At 32.4% G+C, this 19,954-nt stretch overlaps 2 protein-coding genes across 3 annotated transcripts; both read right to left on the bottom strand.

The window, feature by feature from the left end:
* Positions 1-4,625: 4,625 nt before the first annotated feature.
* LOC110684024 (zinc finger BED domain-containing protein DAYSLEEPER-like) lies at positions 4,626-8,620 on the bottom strand. Of its 2 annotated transcripts, XM_021860415.1 has the most exons (3): positions 6,509-8,620; positions 5,042-6,319; positions 4,626-4,960 (listed from the first exon to the last, which is right to left on the bottom strand). In XM_021860415.1, the coding sequence occupies exons 1-2, from the start codon at positions 7,204-7,206 to the stop codon at positions 6,040-6,042; spliced, it is 978 nt and encodes a 325-aa protein (XP_021716107.1). In that variant the 5' UTR covers positions 7,207-8,620; the 3' UTR covers positions 4,626-4,960; positions 5,042-6,039. The 2 variants fall into 2 exon arrangements, with proteins under 2 accessions (XP_021716107.1, XP_021716108.1); XM_021860416.1 differs by lacking the exon at positions 5,042-6,319.
* A 9,350-nt stretch (positions 8,621-17,970) lies between these two features.
* Positions 17,971-19,563, bottom strand: LOC110683946. Its single transcript, XM_021860341.1, has 2 exons — positions 18,722-19,563; positions 17,971-18,239 (listed from the first exon to the last, which is right to left on the bottom strand). The coding sequence occupies exon 1, from the start codon at positions 19,510-19,512 to the stop codon at positions 18,745-18,747; it is 768 nt and encodes a 255-aa protein (XP_021716033.1). The 5' UTR covers positions 19,513-19,563; the 3' UTR covers positions 17,971-18,239; positions 18,722-18,744.
* Between the last annotated feature and the right edge of the window lie 391 nt (positions 19,564-19,954).

Genomic DNA, 19,954 nt, shown 5'->3' with positions numbered 1-19,954 from the left:
AAGTCCACGTAAACTTAATGAATCTCTAAGAGATCACCAGATCATAGAAGAAGTATACGTGTAAGCATATAATTGGAAGTTGCATGGTAAAAGAGTGAGGTTTTGAATTTTGATTAATAATAATGGGCAATCTTGTCCTTTGAACACGTTCTTTTAAGTGACTTCCATGTGTGATAATGTAGTTGAGATCATCATTGTTGTTGTGAAAGTACGACTACAACACACTTTCAAAATTTTAAAGGACTACCAAATTACCAATCATACATTGTCTGCCCTTTTGTTTTTCTTTTCATTCTCTCCATCAATGAATGTACTCTATTGGCTTATTTTAGAATTGATCGGATTTGATCATATTGAAGAAATTTCAACATTTACAAATTAAAATGAATCAAACAATATCCTGTTTGGTTAAGATTTAATGAACAATATAAAGTCATAAATTCTTCAAGTTAGGAAATTAAATTAGACCAGACTAAGTCAAATTAGGTCAAATAAGAAAAAGTAAGATTAAATCAGGCGAAATGAATAGAATATCACCTTAGCTTAGTTATCGACCAAAAACCTTATCTCTTAATTTAAGCATGACGTAGGAATAATGGTGGGTAATACTCATGGAATGAAGTCAAACATTATTGCGAATAAGCACATATTTGAAGTACTAAGAAATGAGCAATATCATGCCAATTATAACTATAACAGAACAATACTTGTAAAGGCAAGAAATGTAGAGTATGAAGACATATAAGAATATAAGGTATAGTAATATAGTATAGGTTAAAGAAAAAAAAAGAGATCGAGAAAAGGATAAAAGAATTGAAGCTAAATATGCCTACTACAAAGGAGAAAGTGATTTTGAAATATAAAAACAAAGGAAAAAGTAATTTCAATGGTGTATGTTCAAAATTCAGTTTCGATCTTATCTCTCTCATTCAAATGTCTATTCTCAATGAATAGTTTTCAACGATCAAGTTCACAATGCATGTTACAACTCTACCAAATTACCTATAGATAAGATATATATGATAGAGAAGTTATTAATATAATTTCCATCAACCAAGTGTAATGATTTTTGACTTCTTAAGTAGTTAAGTGTATGTACCTTTCTATCCTTTTAATTTTTTGTAGGAATATATAAATACAAAAAACTAATTCAACATATTTCAATCTATTACTTTGATAAGATCAAACTGAAGTAAGTAATATATTAAATATTAAGAGCATAATTATGTCCATGTTTCCTATCGTAAAATCAATCTTAATTGTGTACAAAAAAAAATAATAAAAAAACGATCTTTATTACTCCAATCTCTCTATTTCTATACCCATTTGACTATGTGTAAATCCTATATTACGTACGAATCTAACACGTGTGTCTTATAAACACAATGGGAAATAAGAATCGACCAACATGGCACAAATGTTGACAAAAATAATGTGACTTGTAACAATTGGTTTCATCAATGGAGACTACCTTATTACCAATTAAAGTTAGCAATTTAAGATGGATAATAGCCGCAAGCTAATAATAAGTAGATATAGAAGGTATATATGGAGATATGCCATAATAGGGAAAGATGTAGGTTGCAGCCTTTTTAACAAAAAAAGAGTGTTATAAATCTCTTTCTCGATGTAGACATTTTCACAAGAGTATGCCGCAATTTATATCGGAAGTCATATACGAAGTACGAGACATAGATCATATAGCAAGATCATATCGTATACTATAAGATCCAAAAATAAATATTACAACTACTTGTTTTTTTTTTTTCTTTGGAAATATATGAGATGATATGCCGTAGGCCAATTGAACTGGATAAATAATTGGATGACTGGTTGATGTTGTCTACAAATATTTTATCATCGTGAATTATGATATGATCATATTATATACTACCTCCGTTTTGTATTAGTTGCAACTTTGGAATATTTTATATCTCACAAATAATACCTCAAAATTGTAACTAATAAGAAACGGAGTTAGTATATTAAATGTAAAAAGGCAAGAGTATAAATAAAGATAACAAGAAAAGTGACTTTTTCCGTACGTGTTTTAAGATCAATGAAGAAGAATATTTTAGGAATTTATAGTATGTGCCTTTTTCTTATCTCATCTTTATTTTCTATGATTTTGCACACTTTAAGTAGTAGTATAAAATATTATTGGATTGTGATGCTGTACCTTTTTTTTTTTATTTATAATCTTATTTTTGTGTTGTGGATTGTGATTTGTGAAGTTGTACTTTTACGTTGTCATTATTTAACGATCTATCAGTGATTCAGTGATGATTTTAGCACTCAAAAAGAAGGAATTTTATGGCGTAAGTTTGTCTAAGATTTGAGCATCTGCACGAATCGTTTTTGAGTTATACAAGGATGACAGTTGCCCTTATTTGTTTGATTTAAGAATTTTGGGGGTTGTTTTTTTACTCATAGTTTTGCGTAAAAAGAGACGTTTAACTATTTTATTTACATCTTTAGTGAGAATGTTTTGTTAAGAGAGAATTGAAGATTTAATGGAGAAGTTTGAGTCTAAAAACTAATGATAAAATAACTATTTCAACTTTATTACTTCATATAATACAAATTTACAATATGTTATCAAAGACTCCCCTTTCTTATAAGTCATTTTAATTTGTTAAATAAAATATAATAGCATTTGCAAATAAACAACATTTGTTTACCAAAAACTTGTATACAAGTTGTCTGTTTAACCAGCTAGTTAAACTAATTAGTACAACTTGCTAAGAGTTAGGAGCTGTTCAGTTCCAATCAGTTCAGCTCTTAATTTTCTTCTCTTATAAAATATTCATTTTAGTTCTATTAGTTCAGTTCAGTTCAATTTAGTTTATTAAATGTGAACACGCCCTTAATATCTAACTCAAACGGGTAACAATTAACAATGGAACTTTATAACTATCAAACAAGAATTTTACGAGTTTGTATTTCATCATGCAATGCACAGTTAAAATGTGAATCATTAAAAGATAGACTTTTTCATTAGATTTATGTTTTATGTTTGTTGTTTTGTTGATAATTATTTAGTTAGAAAAAAACAATTTGGTAAAGAATTGAGAGATGCCTTCCAATTTGAAAACTTATTATAGGAATATAGGACCATTATACATTTATACAAGTTAGACTTAAGTCGCCAATATTCGGTCAGGCATGGGCCCATTTTCCGCGAACCGGCCCACATTGCACCAACCACAGCTTATAGGCCGGTTAGACATGAAGTTTTGTACTTCCTATATGCTTTGAATAGTTCTTTATCAAATACTCCCTCTAATTCTAAATATTTGCTCTATTTCTCCATACGCAGATTGGGTAAAGTAATAAAATATGTAGGTAGTGGGCTTGGTGGAAGACTAAAAAATTGTAAAAAAATCAAAAGTAGTGGAGAGAATTGAAAGAGAGAGAATATGAAATTAATATTGTTGGGTCCACTTGGTGATAAAAATTGATTATTTATTATAAAAGTTTTTCAAATAAGGAAATGAAACAAGTATTTAAAAACGGATGGAAAAGGAAAGCGGAGCAAATATTTACGAGCAATAACGGAGGGAGTACTGTTATTTTTTTTTTTTGAAATCCTCTTTGTCAAATACATAAAAAATACGAAAAGAAAAAAGAAAAAAAGTAAGGGATTAAAGTGGGCATTTTTCAAGCCCAAATGATTAATTGGGCCTGGTCAATGGACTGCTGAAAGGGTTTGATTAAATATAAGAAAAGAAAAGTGTTTGAATGTAGTGAAAGTGGCTGAAGCCCATATCAGATGTCTCCACTTCCGGGCCTTCACCTCCCTTAATTGACTTTGCAGTAAAGTGTATCTAAAATTTTGTGGTTTGTCTCATACTCTCATATTTGAGCTCATGGATTCTATGATTCTATCAACATGATACAAGTGATACAGCTATGGACTATTGCTTGTATGGTTTAGTATTCGTTTCTTAAATGTATTTTTTTTTTTTTTTTTGGACGGTAAAATATAATTTATTTAATTATTTATATTGAATACTACTAAAATAAACGAGCAAATAATGAACATAATAGTTAATATACTCACAGTTATAATGACGTAATTAAAATACTTGAGAACAATAAAAAAAAAGTAATGACGATTTTAGTTTACATCTCTAGATCATACAACATTAACATACTTAATACTTTGTATGATACTACGTATAACAACGTATGATAGTCGTACATAAATTATAAGGTACGTCGGTGGAGAAGTGGAGAACATACCTAAAAGTGTATAGTTAGGGGTGTCAACGGGGCGGGGCGGGGCGGATTTTGGCATTCCCATCCCCATCCCCGCCTCACATTTTCATCCCCATCCCCATCCCCATCCCCATCCCCATGTCGGGTCTGAAAATAATCCCCGTCCCCGCCCCGGCGGGTCCAACTCTAAAACCACCCCCGCCCCATCCCCGTCCCCGCCCCATACCCGCCAAACCCCCACCCCATACCCGCCAAACCCCCGCCCCATCCCCGCCAATTCCCCGCCCCATACCCGCCAACTTAGTATTGAGAAAAGCAACTGTCTTTCAAGTTTCAAGTGTCAACTGAAACCCTGCAGACTTCATAGTAGACTAATGAAAAAGTAGCAGTGCATACAAATCCCATTAACTCAAATCCAACAAAAACCACTGCAAGATCAACCATTTTCATAAAGTGCAACACCTTAGGCATACATACTACATTACTACATATTAAAAAACTTAAAATTAGTAGTACATAAGAGAAAAAAAAAAAACGCTAACTCCAAATTGTCCAAAGTCCAAATATTAAAAATAACTACAAGTCTACAAATATTCAAATACATAACAAGAAATTCATTAGGCCTTGAATTATTCGGTGCAAAGTCCACTTGTTCCAGAATCGATATCACATGTTTCAAGTCCTTCCTCTAATTCTCCCACTAATTTAGCATATTCATCATCCTTAAATTCTCCACAATCTGCAAATACAATGTGAATTAATTAAAATAAATAAATAAATAATATTATTAATTAAATAAAATTTTATTTTAGCTATTTACTTTTAGAAGCAGCCCATATCCAATTTTGAGTACACATCAAAGCTTCTACAGCTTCCGGTAAAAGCCGACTACGATAAGGATTAAGAACCCGACCACTTGTGCTAAATGCGGACTCTGATGCAACAGTAGAAACAGGAATGCTCAATATATCTCATGCTATTTGCTGAAGAATGGGATATGTGCCTCCATTTGTCTTCCACCAGTTAAGAATATCAAAATCTTGGACTAGAGGCACATTAGCAGCATCTAAATACTTATCCAAATCTGATATATCATGACTTGAGTCCTTATCTTGTTGTAAAAATTCAGCAAATTCTTGCATAAAGGTCTCTTCATTGGATTTGCTACTACTACCCAAATCAAAAGCTTGTTGGTTGCTACTACCTTGAGTTTTACCCATCTTAGACCCATATTCATCAACCAATCTTCGTAGAAGATCACTAATTCTACTAACCTCAATTTCAAAGTCATTCTCATCAAAAAATTTTGCAAAATAAAAGCGAATAAGAGCCATTTTGTATCTAGGATCTAGTATTGTTGCCACTCCCATTAAGCCATTCACACTAGCCCAATACTTGTTATATTTTTGTAACATAATGTCGGCCATTTTCCTTACGTAATCATGAGGAGATAAAAGCCAACCAGAAATAGCAATTCTCAAAGCACAAATTTTAGGAAAATAAAGATTGGCCGTAGGGTAATTTGTTCCTGAAAAATTAAGGGTAGTTTTACTAAACACTTCCAAATGTTCACATATTTTCTCAACTTTTTCCCAATCTTCAGGGGTCGGTGGATTCTTATATAAATTATTACGAGCACTTAAAACAACAAACACTTCTTTATAACTAGTAGCAATAGAAAGCATTTCATAAGTAGAATTCCACCGGGTTTTGCAATCAAGTGCTAACTTTCTACTACACTCAGGAGTTATTTGCTTAGCCACTTGTTCAAACCTTTGTACTCTCTTATCAGAAGCAGTCCAAAACACAACACTATCCCTAATTCTTTGAACACCATTTGATACCACAGCACTTAAACCATCTTGAACAATCAAATTTAATATGTGAGCACAACAACGCATATGAAAAAAAATCACCTCGCAATAAAAGTGAGCCATATGGAAACCCTCCTTTCAAAATTTCCATCATTGCATCATTAGTTGAACAATTATCCACGGTTATAGAAGACAACCTAAGATCAAGATTCCATGATTGAATGCTTTCTTTCAAAGCATCAGCAAGAACCTCAGCAGTATGAGGGGCGGGGACATATAAAAACCTACCAAAACCAATGAAAATAACATATATTATTTGTCTATTCAATACTATTGTGGATATATGGGCTCATTATTATCATCCATCATCACAACTTATAATTCTTATGATTTTAAAATTCACACAAAAAACTATAGCAATACAAAGACAACCAAAAAAAATAAACAAGTTATAAGTAACCAGAAAACAATACCTTATGATCCGACTTTGCAACTTCCATGTATTATCAATAAAATGTGAGGTGACCGCCATATAACCTTTTCTCTGGTTGTCAGCTGTCCACATGTCAGTAGTTAAGGCAATCTTACCCTTTGCTTTCCTCAACAAGGTTGCAACATTCTCCTTCTCAAGCTCATATCTTTTCATAATATCTTTTCTAGTTGTGTTGCGAGACGGCACTTTAAATCCAGGTTGGAGTGTCTTGCTATATTTTCTAAAACCAATATGCTCAACCATGCTAATTGGATACTCATGCAAAATAATCATCTCTGCCAAGTCTCTTCTTCCATCTTCTTGGTGGAATTCGTAAGGAGCCAATGTCATCGTGTCATTCTTATCATTCAAGTTTTTTTTTGTACCAAACATTCTTGTTTGTCGAAGATCTTGACATACTCTCTTTGGACATATTTTTATATGATCTTTCAAATGAGTAGTTCCTTCTTTTGACCCACCAGCAAGTAGCTTGGAGCAATGGTTGCACTCAGCTTTTATCACATCCCCAACTCTCTTTCTCTTAAAATCAGACCACACTGCCGAAGTATGCCTACTAGTAATTGGTAGGAGAGAAGGATCGGAATTAGTCTCTAGAGGACTTTCATCATCATCTATTGCAATTGGAGTATTACTAGCGAAAGTGGGAACACTAGCGTTATTCTGATTTTTAGATGTCATTCTCCCCTGTAAAAATTAAATAAAGACAATTAATGCACTAGACATATTGACTACAGTATTGAACACATTTGACATCTCAGAAACAGCAATAATAAATTAATAATAGCAAATTAGCAATGCACAGCAGCAAAGGCAGATCATGCTTCTAGCACAGCTATCGGAAGATATCATGTTGAAAGGCCTATCAATGCATAATGTCATACTGTAACTGCTATGTTAATATATTGTTGCTGCTGCATAACCAGTTAACCACCTATCACACTAAGTCACTAACCACTACATACAGGCTACAACACAAATTTATAGCCACTGAGCCACATAGATACAAACACAAACGCTCACACACACCATGCATCATTCATAGGCTAATAGCCAGTCATTTTCAATTCAAATTTAGTAAAAAATCAGTATATATATTTTGAACTACAATACAATCAAAATTCATCCCCACTTAATTATATACAAAGTGTGTTAAGTTAGTGTGTACTACAGAGATTGATCTTAGTAAATGAATTAAATAAAAAAAAAGTAACTAAATCTATAATGATCGAATAAGTGGTCAAATGACATAATCCGAATTTAGTTATCACACATAAGCTAAAATAATAAACATAAACTTATAAGTCTGAAATTAATGAGAAAAACTAATTACAATCTATACATATTTCGACTTTATTATATCTATTTTGTGAAATTAAATATAAAAAAAACAAGTAATGAAAATTCTAGATTAAAACCCTAATAAACTAAAAAATTTGGAGGTCATCATATTCATACATTATCATACAAAAAATAACAGTAATCAACTACATTGCATTAGATTGAAAGTATCATACAAATATAACACGAAACCCTAGCTCAATCAAATGAAATATTGAAAACCGCAATCGAACAAATCATAAATAAAAGACGAATCACATACTTTCAATCGAAAACCCAATTAAGAAATTCTTAATTGAACATATTGAATTAAGAAAATTCAAAGATAATAATGCGAAAACGTTTACCTAAATTGAATGAGTTGCAGCCTTGCAAGATCGAGGTTGAAGAAGAAGGATCGAAGAGATTTGATTGCAGACGAGGACCACGAGGTTGAAGAAGAAGGATCGAAGAGAGGGGTTTGAGGCTTGAGGAAGAGATTCAGCGCTTGAGACAGTGAGGCAGTGAGACTGTGAGAGGAGAGAGTGAGGCAGTGAGGCTAGGGTTTTTGTTTTGAGAATGAGTGAATGACTGAATGAGGGTGGGTATTGGGTAAGTGGGTTACTGGGTTAGATTTCATTAGGTGTAGTAATTTTTTTTTTTTAATCGTATTATGCTATGGCTAGTCGGGTCTTATGCGGGTATGGGGTGGGTATAAAGCGGGTATGGGTCGGGTATGGAGTGGGTCAGGCGGGGCGGGGCGGGTACGGGGTGGGTCAGGCGGGGCGGGGCGGGGCGGGTATGGGGCGGGTCTGGGCGGGGCGGGTATTACATAACAACCATCCCCGCCCCATCACCCATGGCGGGTATGGATTTTAGACCCATCCCCGCCCCGCGACCCGCCAAAGCTAGACCCATCCCCGCCCCATCGGGGCGGGGATGGGGCGGGTCTCCTACTAGACCCGCCCCAGTGACATCCCTATGTATAGTCTGGTGTCTCACCGACCAAACCTCAATTTGTGCGCACTCTTCCTCTTCCCATTAATAATGCCCACCCCACTACCCAAACCAAATCTAGCTTAGGCCTGTTCTTTAGAGTTGCTCTGTACTGTTGAAATCTGCTCTGTTCTATAGTACTCATTTCAAATCTGCCCTTCTCTATTCTGCTTCGCAGTGTGTGGAAGTCTAGCCTTGCTCGCTTAGGAGCTGGAAAGAACTAGGCCTCGCTTCTCGTATCTTATTTCGCGCCATTTTTGAATCAACAGATCAACTTCCCAACTTACGGTAGTTAACTTCACCACGTAAGATTTCTCCCTTTTTCTCTCATCTTGCCACCTGTCTCTAATCTCATGCTTAGCTGTAACCTCCATCCACCACACGGTTTTATCTTTTTTTAATTAAATAAATCCACTTTTATGTAGCAACTTCCAGAGTACGCCAAACACTTCATTCCCCTCCAAGAAAAAACTTATATATATAGACAAGTTCACTAAACCCTTTCCCTTTATTCTCGCTTTCTTAACCTAAAAGACTAAACCCTTTGTTTTCCTTAGAGAATATGGAGATGATTAAGGAGAGTAGTAGTATGAATAAGTGTGATTATGATTATGGTTGTATGACGCCGAAGCATGACGGATGTCGTATTCCGGTATCGGAAGCGCCACCACCGGCACCGAAGAAGAGGAGGTATTCCTTTGGAAATAAACGAGTTGATCCGCCTAAGAATGGATACTTCATTCCACCTGATTTGGAGCTTGTTTTCACACCAATTTCTCATGCTAGGGAAGCTTGTGCTTAATTACTATTATTAATAATATAATTAGATTATAATGGGAATATAGGTAGTTCGGGGTTTATTTTGGGTACATATTCATCATAATTTTGTTTATATGATTATGTAATATATTAAGTGTTTTTTTTTAATTAGATGAACCTTTTTTTATCGGTTGGAGAACTAGAGATTGTAACATGTTATATTAATAATATATTACGGAGTAGTTTATTAGATTATTTTGGTGTTGATATGCTATTAGTTTTATATTTTGTAGTTGATTCATTAATTAATCGATTGAGTTTGTAGTTTGTTTAATCAATTTTAGTCGTATATAGTTTTTGCGTTGAATGCCTTTGAATTATTAGTTGGAAGTAAAATATAGTCGATGTGCAATTGTTGTGACGGCAAGTACGCAAAAATATAGGGTACGGTAAATAAGTAATGTAAACTAGTTTTGACACATTATCATAGATTCATAGCCTAAAATTACTCGTACTTCTTAATTTGTAACTCAACTCAAAATTTATTTTAAGCTAATTTAAAGTACTACTCCGCATTTTATTTTATTTTTTCAAATACGGAGTAATTGGTTTATATATATAGTATAAAATCAATTTATACAATGTAAGTATTATTTTTTTCAATTGAACCTCATTCTATTTTTTTTTCTTCTAATTTGATAATTAAATGAGCAAGTGTATGTACTCGGATGTATATATTCAATGAGTTAGTATAATTCATTTAAAAATTAAAAGATAGAGTTAAACTATAAGATATAGAAGATTAGATAAAGTTAATAAGGTTTTATTAATATTCTTTTTTATTCTAAAATCAAGAGTTAAGTTTAAGATCAGTTGATAATTTAGTATGTATAATTTAATAAAGTTAAGATATAGATAAGTATGAGAAGTGGGGTAATGAGAACCCAAATTAGGCTAGGTCACTTGCGGGTTGCGGAGTTCGAGTACATTAAGAAAAAACATTGTCACTCCAATTAAGGATTAAGCATTCTCTCAAAGCTACTTTTTGATGGATTTTTTAGTAAAAAAAAAAATGGTGGATTTTCAAACTGGATTTTACTGTTTGGGCCTGTTTAATTCATCTCATGCTTCTACAGTCTTGGGCCACTAAATAAATGTAAACCATGAATGCCCATAACTTTTGTCCATGTTTTTCTAATTGGCTACTTTTTAATCACAACGGTACGTCTGTACTTGCTATTGTTAGGGTCTGTTCTCATTGACTGAACTTACTTCGCTGAATTGAACTAAATATTTTATAGGAGATTGAAAGTAATCGTATGAAAACAGGCCCTTAGTGTTACTACTTACTACTAACTGGTTAGAGTGAGAGTAAGTAAGAATTTAGGGCTTGTTTGACATCATTTTTGGTTTTTAGTTTTCTATTTTTTAAAAAACTAAAAACCAAAAACAAGAAACAAGAAAAAGGTGTTTCCACTTTTCTATTGTCAGTTTTCAAAATTATATTCATTTTAATAAGTTCAAATAATTTTTTATTCATTATGTGACATAAATCATATACTTTTAAAAACCAAAAAACAGAAAACCACAACGATGTCAAACGAACCCTTACCTTTTTATTTTTTTAAAAGGTTTTATCTTTATAGTCAATACAATTGACTAATTAATTTCTTTTTTTTTTTTTTTTTTTTTTTGTGAAAGCAATTGACTAATTAGTATCCACTCCGTAGTATTTGTAATTATTTTATTCTATCTTTTCGGTGAAATTGGTAATTTGATGGTGTTAAGATAATTAGACGCATGTGAGTTAGGATTAATTGTCTCACATTTTATCTTATGACTAACTTATGATGGTGTTAAGATAATTCAACAAGTGGGAGGATGACTAACTTATGACTTTATAAGCCTATAAGTCTCTATTGGAGTATTGGGTTACTCTACCAGTCTACCCAATAGCTATTTGTTTTAAAATGTAGCCCTACAAGGCTTGTATTTATTAGTTGGACTCTCCTCCAATGTCTTATACAGTGTTCGACTCTAATTGATCCATAAAATTGGTTATGTTGAAGATACATATCAAACATAGAGGTCCCATGAATAACTTCTTGTTAGAATTGGGTGCCAAATTCCGCAAATAAGAGAGCATGGACCCACCATTTTTAAGCTTTTCACAACCGTGGTTATGGCTGATGAGTAGATTTGGAATATGCCAATATTAATCTACTTTACGAATTGATGCCCTTCTTCTCTTTATACTTCCATAGTGCCATTTTATCAGTTTACAAACCTAAGCTAAATCCCGGCATTATATCCCTTTGGATTCTCCTGAAATGGTAGCAAGTAGCAACTATCAAGTTGCACCATTGGAGGAATTCGACAAGGATTATAATGAGTAAGTACTGAGTTGTGTGACGTTAAAATCAAAATGTTTCATAAACGGATAAATCTCACAATAAATTATTGTAAATTCATTTCATACAGTGGTATAAGAATTATCAAATCTTATTATTACTGGTAACAATTGTTAAAGTTGCGTTTTTATGTTGCTACAAAGCAAAGGCGGGTTGTGCGACTAGTCATCTTAACATAACATTTCATGTAAATATTAATTTGACTATATGTTACACGATACTTCTAGTTTATATATTGGATGAGATCAGCCTCACCCAAGACTAGTTGCCTGGTACCCCGATCCCAAATTCCCAATCCATTAACTCCAAATAGATCAAATAATTGATATCCCACAAGTATAATTAATTAGGTATCACTATAAGTATCATTTTTCCACTTCCAAAGGATAAATTTATTATTCGATCTTGTAATCTAATTTAGGATTCATTAGTACAAGCGTGACATGGACAAGGATTAGCCTTTTCAATTCATGCTATCACTAAATGGACTTAGTGTCAAATTAGATATTAATATCCTAAGCTAGATTGATTCCTTTTTACTGTTTCAATCAATTTTTTTTAATGCCTTGAGGCCCTTGATTGTGATGGTTAAAATTGATAAGCACTTGTATATAAAATATTAAGTCACTACTCACTAATCTAGCCCTATTTATTCTGTGATTGTTTAATTATAGACATAATTATAAATGTTTCCTCACATATGCATACAATGATACAATCTATTTTAAATTAATTTCATTAATTAGAATTTTTTTTTAAAGAAAAACAAAAAACATAATCATATTCGACATTTTAAGGAATTGAAATCAAACACCTGTCTAAATGAATTGGCCCTCATACCATTATTTTGGTTGATATCAATTGGTTGTTGGTGCAATGTATGGTAATAGAGGTTGCACTTGGTAGGGACGACCGCCTGTTCAATCCCCCACACCAATTTGGAGGGTATGATAATCTAACCATCCAAAATTGAACCCATAATCCAAATTATCCCAAAATGTAAACCGGATGGAACACCAACAAAAAAAAATTTAGGTTAGTAGGGCTCTAAAAATTAGTTGATTTACAAATGAGTCGAAATGAATTGAGTTACCATCGGTTTATCCAGTCAATCATATAATTTTGCAAGTTCATGTTTGACCTAAATGTTCTTATTTGCACTTGAAGCTCCAAAGAATTAAAGTCGTAGTTGTACACATGTATAAATTTATTTATTTATTTTAAGATAAGAAGAAAGAACTCATGAGGTTATGAGGAGAACTTCTAATGTGTCAGTTTAAAAAATAGAAGCTAGACCTGAATTAATATTTTGAGTATTTTTTTTAAGGTATATCTTCAAAAGTTCTCAAATAGAATTATTAAATAAATATAAATCATTAAAATTTTGACTTTAAAATGAAATGTAGTAGCATGGTGGGCTTGGCAGCTTTTAATTTGGTGGTGCTCATTTTACAAAATTGTACCCCTAAAACTTGATCAAACCCTAGTTATTATCTAAATTTTCCTTTATTTATTGCCCTTTTTTCCCAACCTTCACTTTACTCATAAGATGCTTCAATTCAAAAGCTTCACCCTTCTTCTTCCTCAATATAATCTCTCTATTATTTCATAGTTGGTGTTTGCAGATGCAGCATCATCGAGATTCACAAATAACCCTTTTCTTAATTAATTAATTAATTAATTAATTGTAAGATTATATGAGAATCTTGATGATGCTGCATCAGCAGATACTTGACTCAATATCATCATGTTTGTGCTCAAATTTCCATTCATCTGAAACGAGTATTCGTACTCGTTTCGAGTTAATTATGAATCGGAGATCTCCAAGGTAATATCAACGGAGTACTAATCAATCATTCTTGTTAAATTTTGCTAAATCTAGCACTTTTTTTAGGTCATATATATGTTAAATTTAGGTTAATTAGTGGTGTGAAGGTAGTGATTTTAATTTCAAAATCTTTTTATTTTAATAACTTCATCCTTTTGATTGATTATGATATATATCTGCTTTATTTATTGTTTTTACATACAAAAAAAAAAGTTGAGATTTCATGACCTTTATTAGTTTCAATTCGATGTTATTAGTCTAAGCAATTTTGTTTGGTTTGGCATAAAGATCCTTGCATTACCCCTTTTTCGCTATCGATTAATTACCAAATAATATATTTGAACAATGTGTAAAAGGTTATATATTGTCGAGGTATGTGATTCTTATATTGTTGCAAATAATTGATTATGTTCAAAATCTATATAACTTCCTTTGTTTTCTGATTTTCACTATTAAATTGCACATACATTTTGAATAATTGTTATTTTAGATGAACTCATTATTAGTGATGCAATCAAGTACTTAACTTTGGAGCTCCAATTGCAATTTTTAGCCCTTTAATTTCATTCATTATTATTGAAGAGTATGCAAAGGTGAACACTTTCACTTCAACTGCAACTCACCACTTTTGAGTATAAATGATCTCTGTATTATCTCAAAATTGATGATATTTTTCGGAATTTTTGTTAGTAGAGATTACTTTTAAGTAGTTATTAATGTACTATATATATCCATTATATCAAAGTCTCAATATCACCATTACTAAATTTCGCAATTTTAAATATATTAAAGTCTCAATATCACCATTACTAATAATATGAAACGGAACTACAAAAGTACTATTTGATGTTCATTTTTGTCCACCGTTAACTACCGTAGAAATATACTTGTGTTATCCTTGTAACTTAGTTTCAAATTCACATGGCTTGATATGATAAATTTGAAAGTTGGTGAAATATTATATGGTCCAACATATCCCACTTGATATATATTTACTTGTTTTATGTGCAACTTTAAATTTGGTGGGAAGCAATATAATGTTTGTGTATGCTGCGCTGAATTATTGAGTTTCTGATATAGTGATGTGTGTGCACTCACCTCAATTGTTTTGTTCGATCTACTTGCAACTGTATGTGTTTCACATTTCCCTTTAGTATAGGAAATTAATTTACTTCTAAATCATCATCAATTGTTAATATTTTCATACAACAAATGAATTGTGTGGACCGAAAATCGGTCATGAGTAGTCACTATTCAAACTTTTTCATAATCGTGTTGATCATTTTTTTTTCCTTGCATATATATAGACTCTACTTGTTTCGTTCAAAAACATTATATAAATTACATGTCTTTACATAACTTTTTTTTTTTTGCCGGCAAAGAAAAGCTATTTCTTTATATAATTTCGGTAAGATCTAATAAAAAATAGCTCTCGAAAACATTTCCCTGGAATAAGGAATTGAAAGCCATATTTTCGTTCTTCCTAAACTTAAGGCCTTAGCTTACTAATGCAAAAAATAGGAGTAGCACTGGAAACAGCTTTAGCAATGAGAATCAAATGGCAGGTGAATGGAGACATAATCGTACGGAATTACTTTATCATTACGCCTTTAGAATCAAATTTCAGCTTCAGGTGACTGCTGTATCTTGACATGATTCGTTTATCTGCCGTCATATGACCTCATCAGTATATCTATGCCTTTTTTATTCTGCTTTAATTTATTACTTTTTACAAAAAAAAAAATAAAAAAATCAAAGGTTTAAGTTTGAAATTGATTTTTTAAAAAAATTCCTTGCAACTACTTAGAATAAGTATCTATTCTTTTCAGCTTAATTTTGGTTCAATTCAGCTTTTAATTTCCTTTTCTCATAAACAGTTTAGCTCACTTCAGTAAATCAGAATATGCCCTTGCTCAATTGATATCATGGAATACATAGTAATGTAGTATATATGCTTGAGATTGATTAATATCGGTCAAACTAATAGTTAGCTTAAGCTAAATAGAATAGCTCTATTTAATCTCATGGTACATAAACTATTAGCATTACATTATTTGACTAACAAAGTAATAAGCTAGTCCGTAGTTCTTAAAAAAAAATATATATATATCGATATCTCACTTTTTTTAATTAATTCTTGTTTCTAAGTAAAAAAATCATAAAGTTAGTTTAATGTAATAGTTTTATAGTATGTATTTTTATGTCCTATTTTTGGATTGAAATCATTTTGGCGAAATATAAATTTACTATATAATTTTTAGATTGAAATAATAGATCAATTATTATTGACGGTGACTCATAAAGTTCAAAAATCCTAGATCCGCCACTATACATAGTATCTACAATACACCAAAAGAGCACCAAGGAAACAATTGACACACGTAATCATAATCCCTGCGTTAATACATACTTCGTAGTTAAAATCATTATCACATCCACCATCCACCATAATAGAGTAGTTTGTGTTTGAACCTTGTTAGTCTTCTAAGCGCATTATTTCCTTGACTAGACATCCTAATTCATTCACATATTGGCAGTGGTTTCTTGATTCTAGCTAGCTTAGGTCAATCAATGATGTTTTTCTAATTGTTTAATTGGTATGTTAATTGCCTAAAATTTGATGTTAATGTCCCCTACATTTATCGAAAAGGATGTAAATATAAAATATTACACCAAGTTACAAAGAAACAGAGTTCATGTCAAAATTATTAAACATTGTCAGATAATATTGGCATGTATCAGAGATCACATTCACACGTGAGTAGCAAAGCAACAGCCAAACGGCATATTGTTCCCATTACACAATAATATTTGTGCTTTATGTTTTTTCTTTTTAATAAAATATTTCTCTTTTGGTAATGCAACTATATTGGGTAAGAGCCTAAGAGAGGATGACTTTAAGGATAGGATATCCTTTTCTATTGTATCTATATTTTTTTTTTGGGTTAAATAATGTATCCAATTATATTCACAAATTTGAAAATATAATTGTATTATTGCATTTGCTAGCTTTTCATTTGACAGATTTTAATAAAAGGAGATAATGGTGATGAGTTCCACAAGTAATTTTTTGCAGAGATAATCATGTTCGTAGTAGTACACTAGTACATGTTATTGTTTTTATTAGTTGTTTAATTTGCTCAAAATAGATGATTTTTTTGGTCGTATATTTTAATTAACACTAGTTATCACATTAGATAATAATATTGATACATGTATTTTAGGATGAAGTTGCATTACAACAAAATTTTAAACATCGACTTTCCTTGTATTATACAAGTATATACGGAAAACTAATATTTGGGGAAAAAAAACACACACACACACTTTTCCAACCCTTCTCCAGGCCGGGCCTCAGAAGTGTAGATCAAACTCACAACCCAACAATAAGACTATCAATTTAAGCCTATCTCAATTGGGCAAATTAGCAATCCAATTGGAGTTATGTGATGGACTTAACACACAATTCCTAAGGCCCAATTGCGATTATAGTTTACGGGCTTTGTAATTTCCTTCTGTGTTTTATTAGCAGTAGAAAGATGCCAAATTTCAATTTAGATGCATCACTTTTATTGGTCATCGAGTGTCTTTCAACAATCACATTTACTCCCTCCATCTGAAATTAATAGTCCCATTGTCGACACCCCCCACCCAACCGCCATCTTTGTACTAGTTGTTTCAAAACCCGGAAGACAGGTCCGCAGAAGGTTGACTCGTCAAAGTTGTACTACTCACTAGATGAACAGGTATCAAGAACTGTATCTTGTTCAAAACCGTGTATACCAGAATAAGATCAGTGTCTTATAACAACAAAGAAAAAATCATAGTATTAATTTTTATGCAAAGTCAGCCAGCACAAATCTATCAATTAAGATGTATTTCTAGAATTAGATTGGGCAAATGATTGAAGTTGAAGAGTTTGATGATGGCTTGAGCTCAACCGACATTGATTTCAGAGCTGTAAGAGTTCATATACAAGGGTCCCTTAATGAATCTTTAACTCCTTGAGCAGCTCCAAAGGATTTGCATATAATATATAGAAATTACAGAAAATCAAGCTCAAGTAAAATTATTATGTGCAAATATGGCCAAATACTCTCAATCAATCATGCCAAATATCAAGTTCATACTATAAAATAGCAATCACAAACACAATTAGTTCAAATGGATCTGACATGAAAGAATATTCCACCAAACTGAGCTCCAACGGTAGATAGCAACAAAACACAAATCCTAATCATAGATAACAACCAACTAAAATTTAAAGGACAATTAAACATCAGTCTTTTGTGATTAATTTAAAGGACAATTAAACATTAGTCTTTTGCTTCCTCTTCAATCTCTCACCGTCATCAATAGGATCACATAGCATAGAGCCTCTTTAAACTTGTAATTCATACCTGAAACAATTAAAATTCAACAAGTTACTTTGCACTCATATATATACATAAAATGTAGCACAAAACCTGGCACAATAGCATGTTAATCACTATTAATAACGCTTTAATACCAACAATACCTTGCACCTATGTTTTCAATAAATGAAGCACATTATAATCATTCAGTTCAAATGATCTCTCATAGATTACCCAAGTAGGTATCACAAAGACACAAACTCCAAATAATTTTATATTGAATGTATCATTCCTTCCTATAATCAACACATCTATCTTCAGACACAGAATTTACACACTAAGACAAAATTTTCGACAAAACATAACAATAAACGAAATATAAATTCCCTACAGACCAAGATATCTAATCAAAGAAACCCAAGATCATCACCAATCACATTCAACAATTATAAAAACACACATATCACTCATCTTAGTAGCAATATGATATATTCATATGTATTTTAAATAATTGCAGGGTTACATACTCTGGGCTGGATCAAATGAAAAGCTAGATATCAAATTTCGTCCACTTGATAGATGCTTGAAAACGAAAGTTTTTACCCGTAGACTCATCTCGTGATTTTTTGGAATGTGTTCTTTTCGGACATCGTGGGTTAAATGTCTGCACATATTGCACAGTCTCAATATGGTTACCATTAAGTAACACATGCAGCTTTGCTGAAACAATCAGTGAACTACTTCCATTAAGTGGCACAGCAACCACTGATTTTGACAACGGTATAACACCAAGTTTTACAGCCTCTTCCTTGCCCTTTTTAAAAACCATACTCCGGTAGTATTTCTTCTGATAGTGTGTACTGTATTTGTAGCTGCTATAACTTGTAACTATCTTCCCATAAACTTGATAATTTACATTAGTAAAAAAAGTAACAGGAGATAATGTAAACTTGAGTTTACTTTGAATTGCATCACTGAAAATAGTGTAATGAAGAGCTGCAAAACCATGTTTGCCTCGGATAATTGAACACATGCGCATATTATAAACTATATGTGCGTTGCTGAAATCATATCCCACACACCCACAACTTATTTCACGACCCTCGCCATCCTCGAGGTCGACGCTAATTAAAAAATGATCACCGCGATAACTACGTCTAGGCCCCGTTGGATTTACGGTTTCATGAGAATTGTGATATCCCAAGGCTCCGTCAAACAGAACAAAATCTTCATCTTCATCACAAGCCGAGATCTGTCCTGTGACCCCTTTGCAACCATCATCACCATAAAAACAAATGGAGACCGAAAAAAACTCCATGTATGCACAACGATCATCGGATACAATCCTGGAGATCGAATCAAAACTTAGTTTTTGCATTGAAACTACACAATATATAATAAGTCATCAACTCAAACAATGTACTATTTGATAGGAAAATAGAAATATTCCAAAATTAAATCATATCAATGCAACATTACTAGTTTACAAAATGTTTGGGTCTAATTTAGTCCAATTGGGCTTAGGCATTAAATGATCCAATTGAAAGCCCAAGGTCAAGGTTCATCTCTCCAATTGTGCTAAAGTCAAAGATCAGTCCTCAAGGCAAGCCAATTGGGCTAAGGCCCAACTTCTCCATGTATGCAGAGGTATAAAAGCCATCAATATTACATTTGTACATTCATTCAAGAAAAGCCTCAAGCAACAAATTCTCTTGCATAGTGTTCTCTTTCTACGCACTGTACTGACTTTAGCATCGGAG

Source organism: Chenopodium quinoa, unplaced genomic scaffold (genome assembly GCF_001683475.1).
Source record: "Chenopodium quinoa cultivar QQ74 unplaced genomic scaffold, ASM168347v1, whole genome shotgun sequence".
NCBI lineage: Eukaryota > Viridiplantae > Streptophyta > Magnoliopsida > Caryophyllales > Amaranthaceae > Chenopodium > Chenopodium quinoa.
Note: the sequence above shows the minus strand (reverse complement) of the source record. Positions and strands in the feature narration are given on the sequence as shown.

What these genes read in the sequence shown, in the direction of transcription:
- LOC110683946 (XM_021860341.1), bottom strand. Translation starts at nt 19,512, where the DNA reads ATGGAGTTTTTTTCGGTCTCCATTTGTTTTTATGGTGATGATGGTTGC.
- LOC110684024 (XM_021860415.1), bottom strand. Translation starts at nt 7,206, where the DNA reads ATGACATCTAAAAATCAGAATAACGCTAGTGTTCCCACTTTCGCTAGT. An exon ending in TTGCAAAGTCGGATCATAAG is followed by an intron (nt 6,320 to 6,508) that starts GTATTGTTTTCT and finishes TGGTTTTGGTAG; the next exon opens with GTTTTTATATGTCCCCGCCC.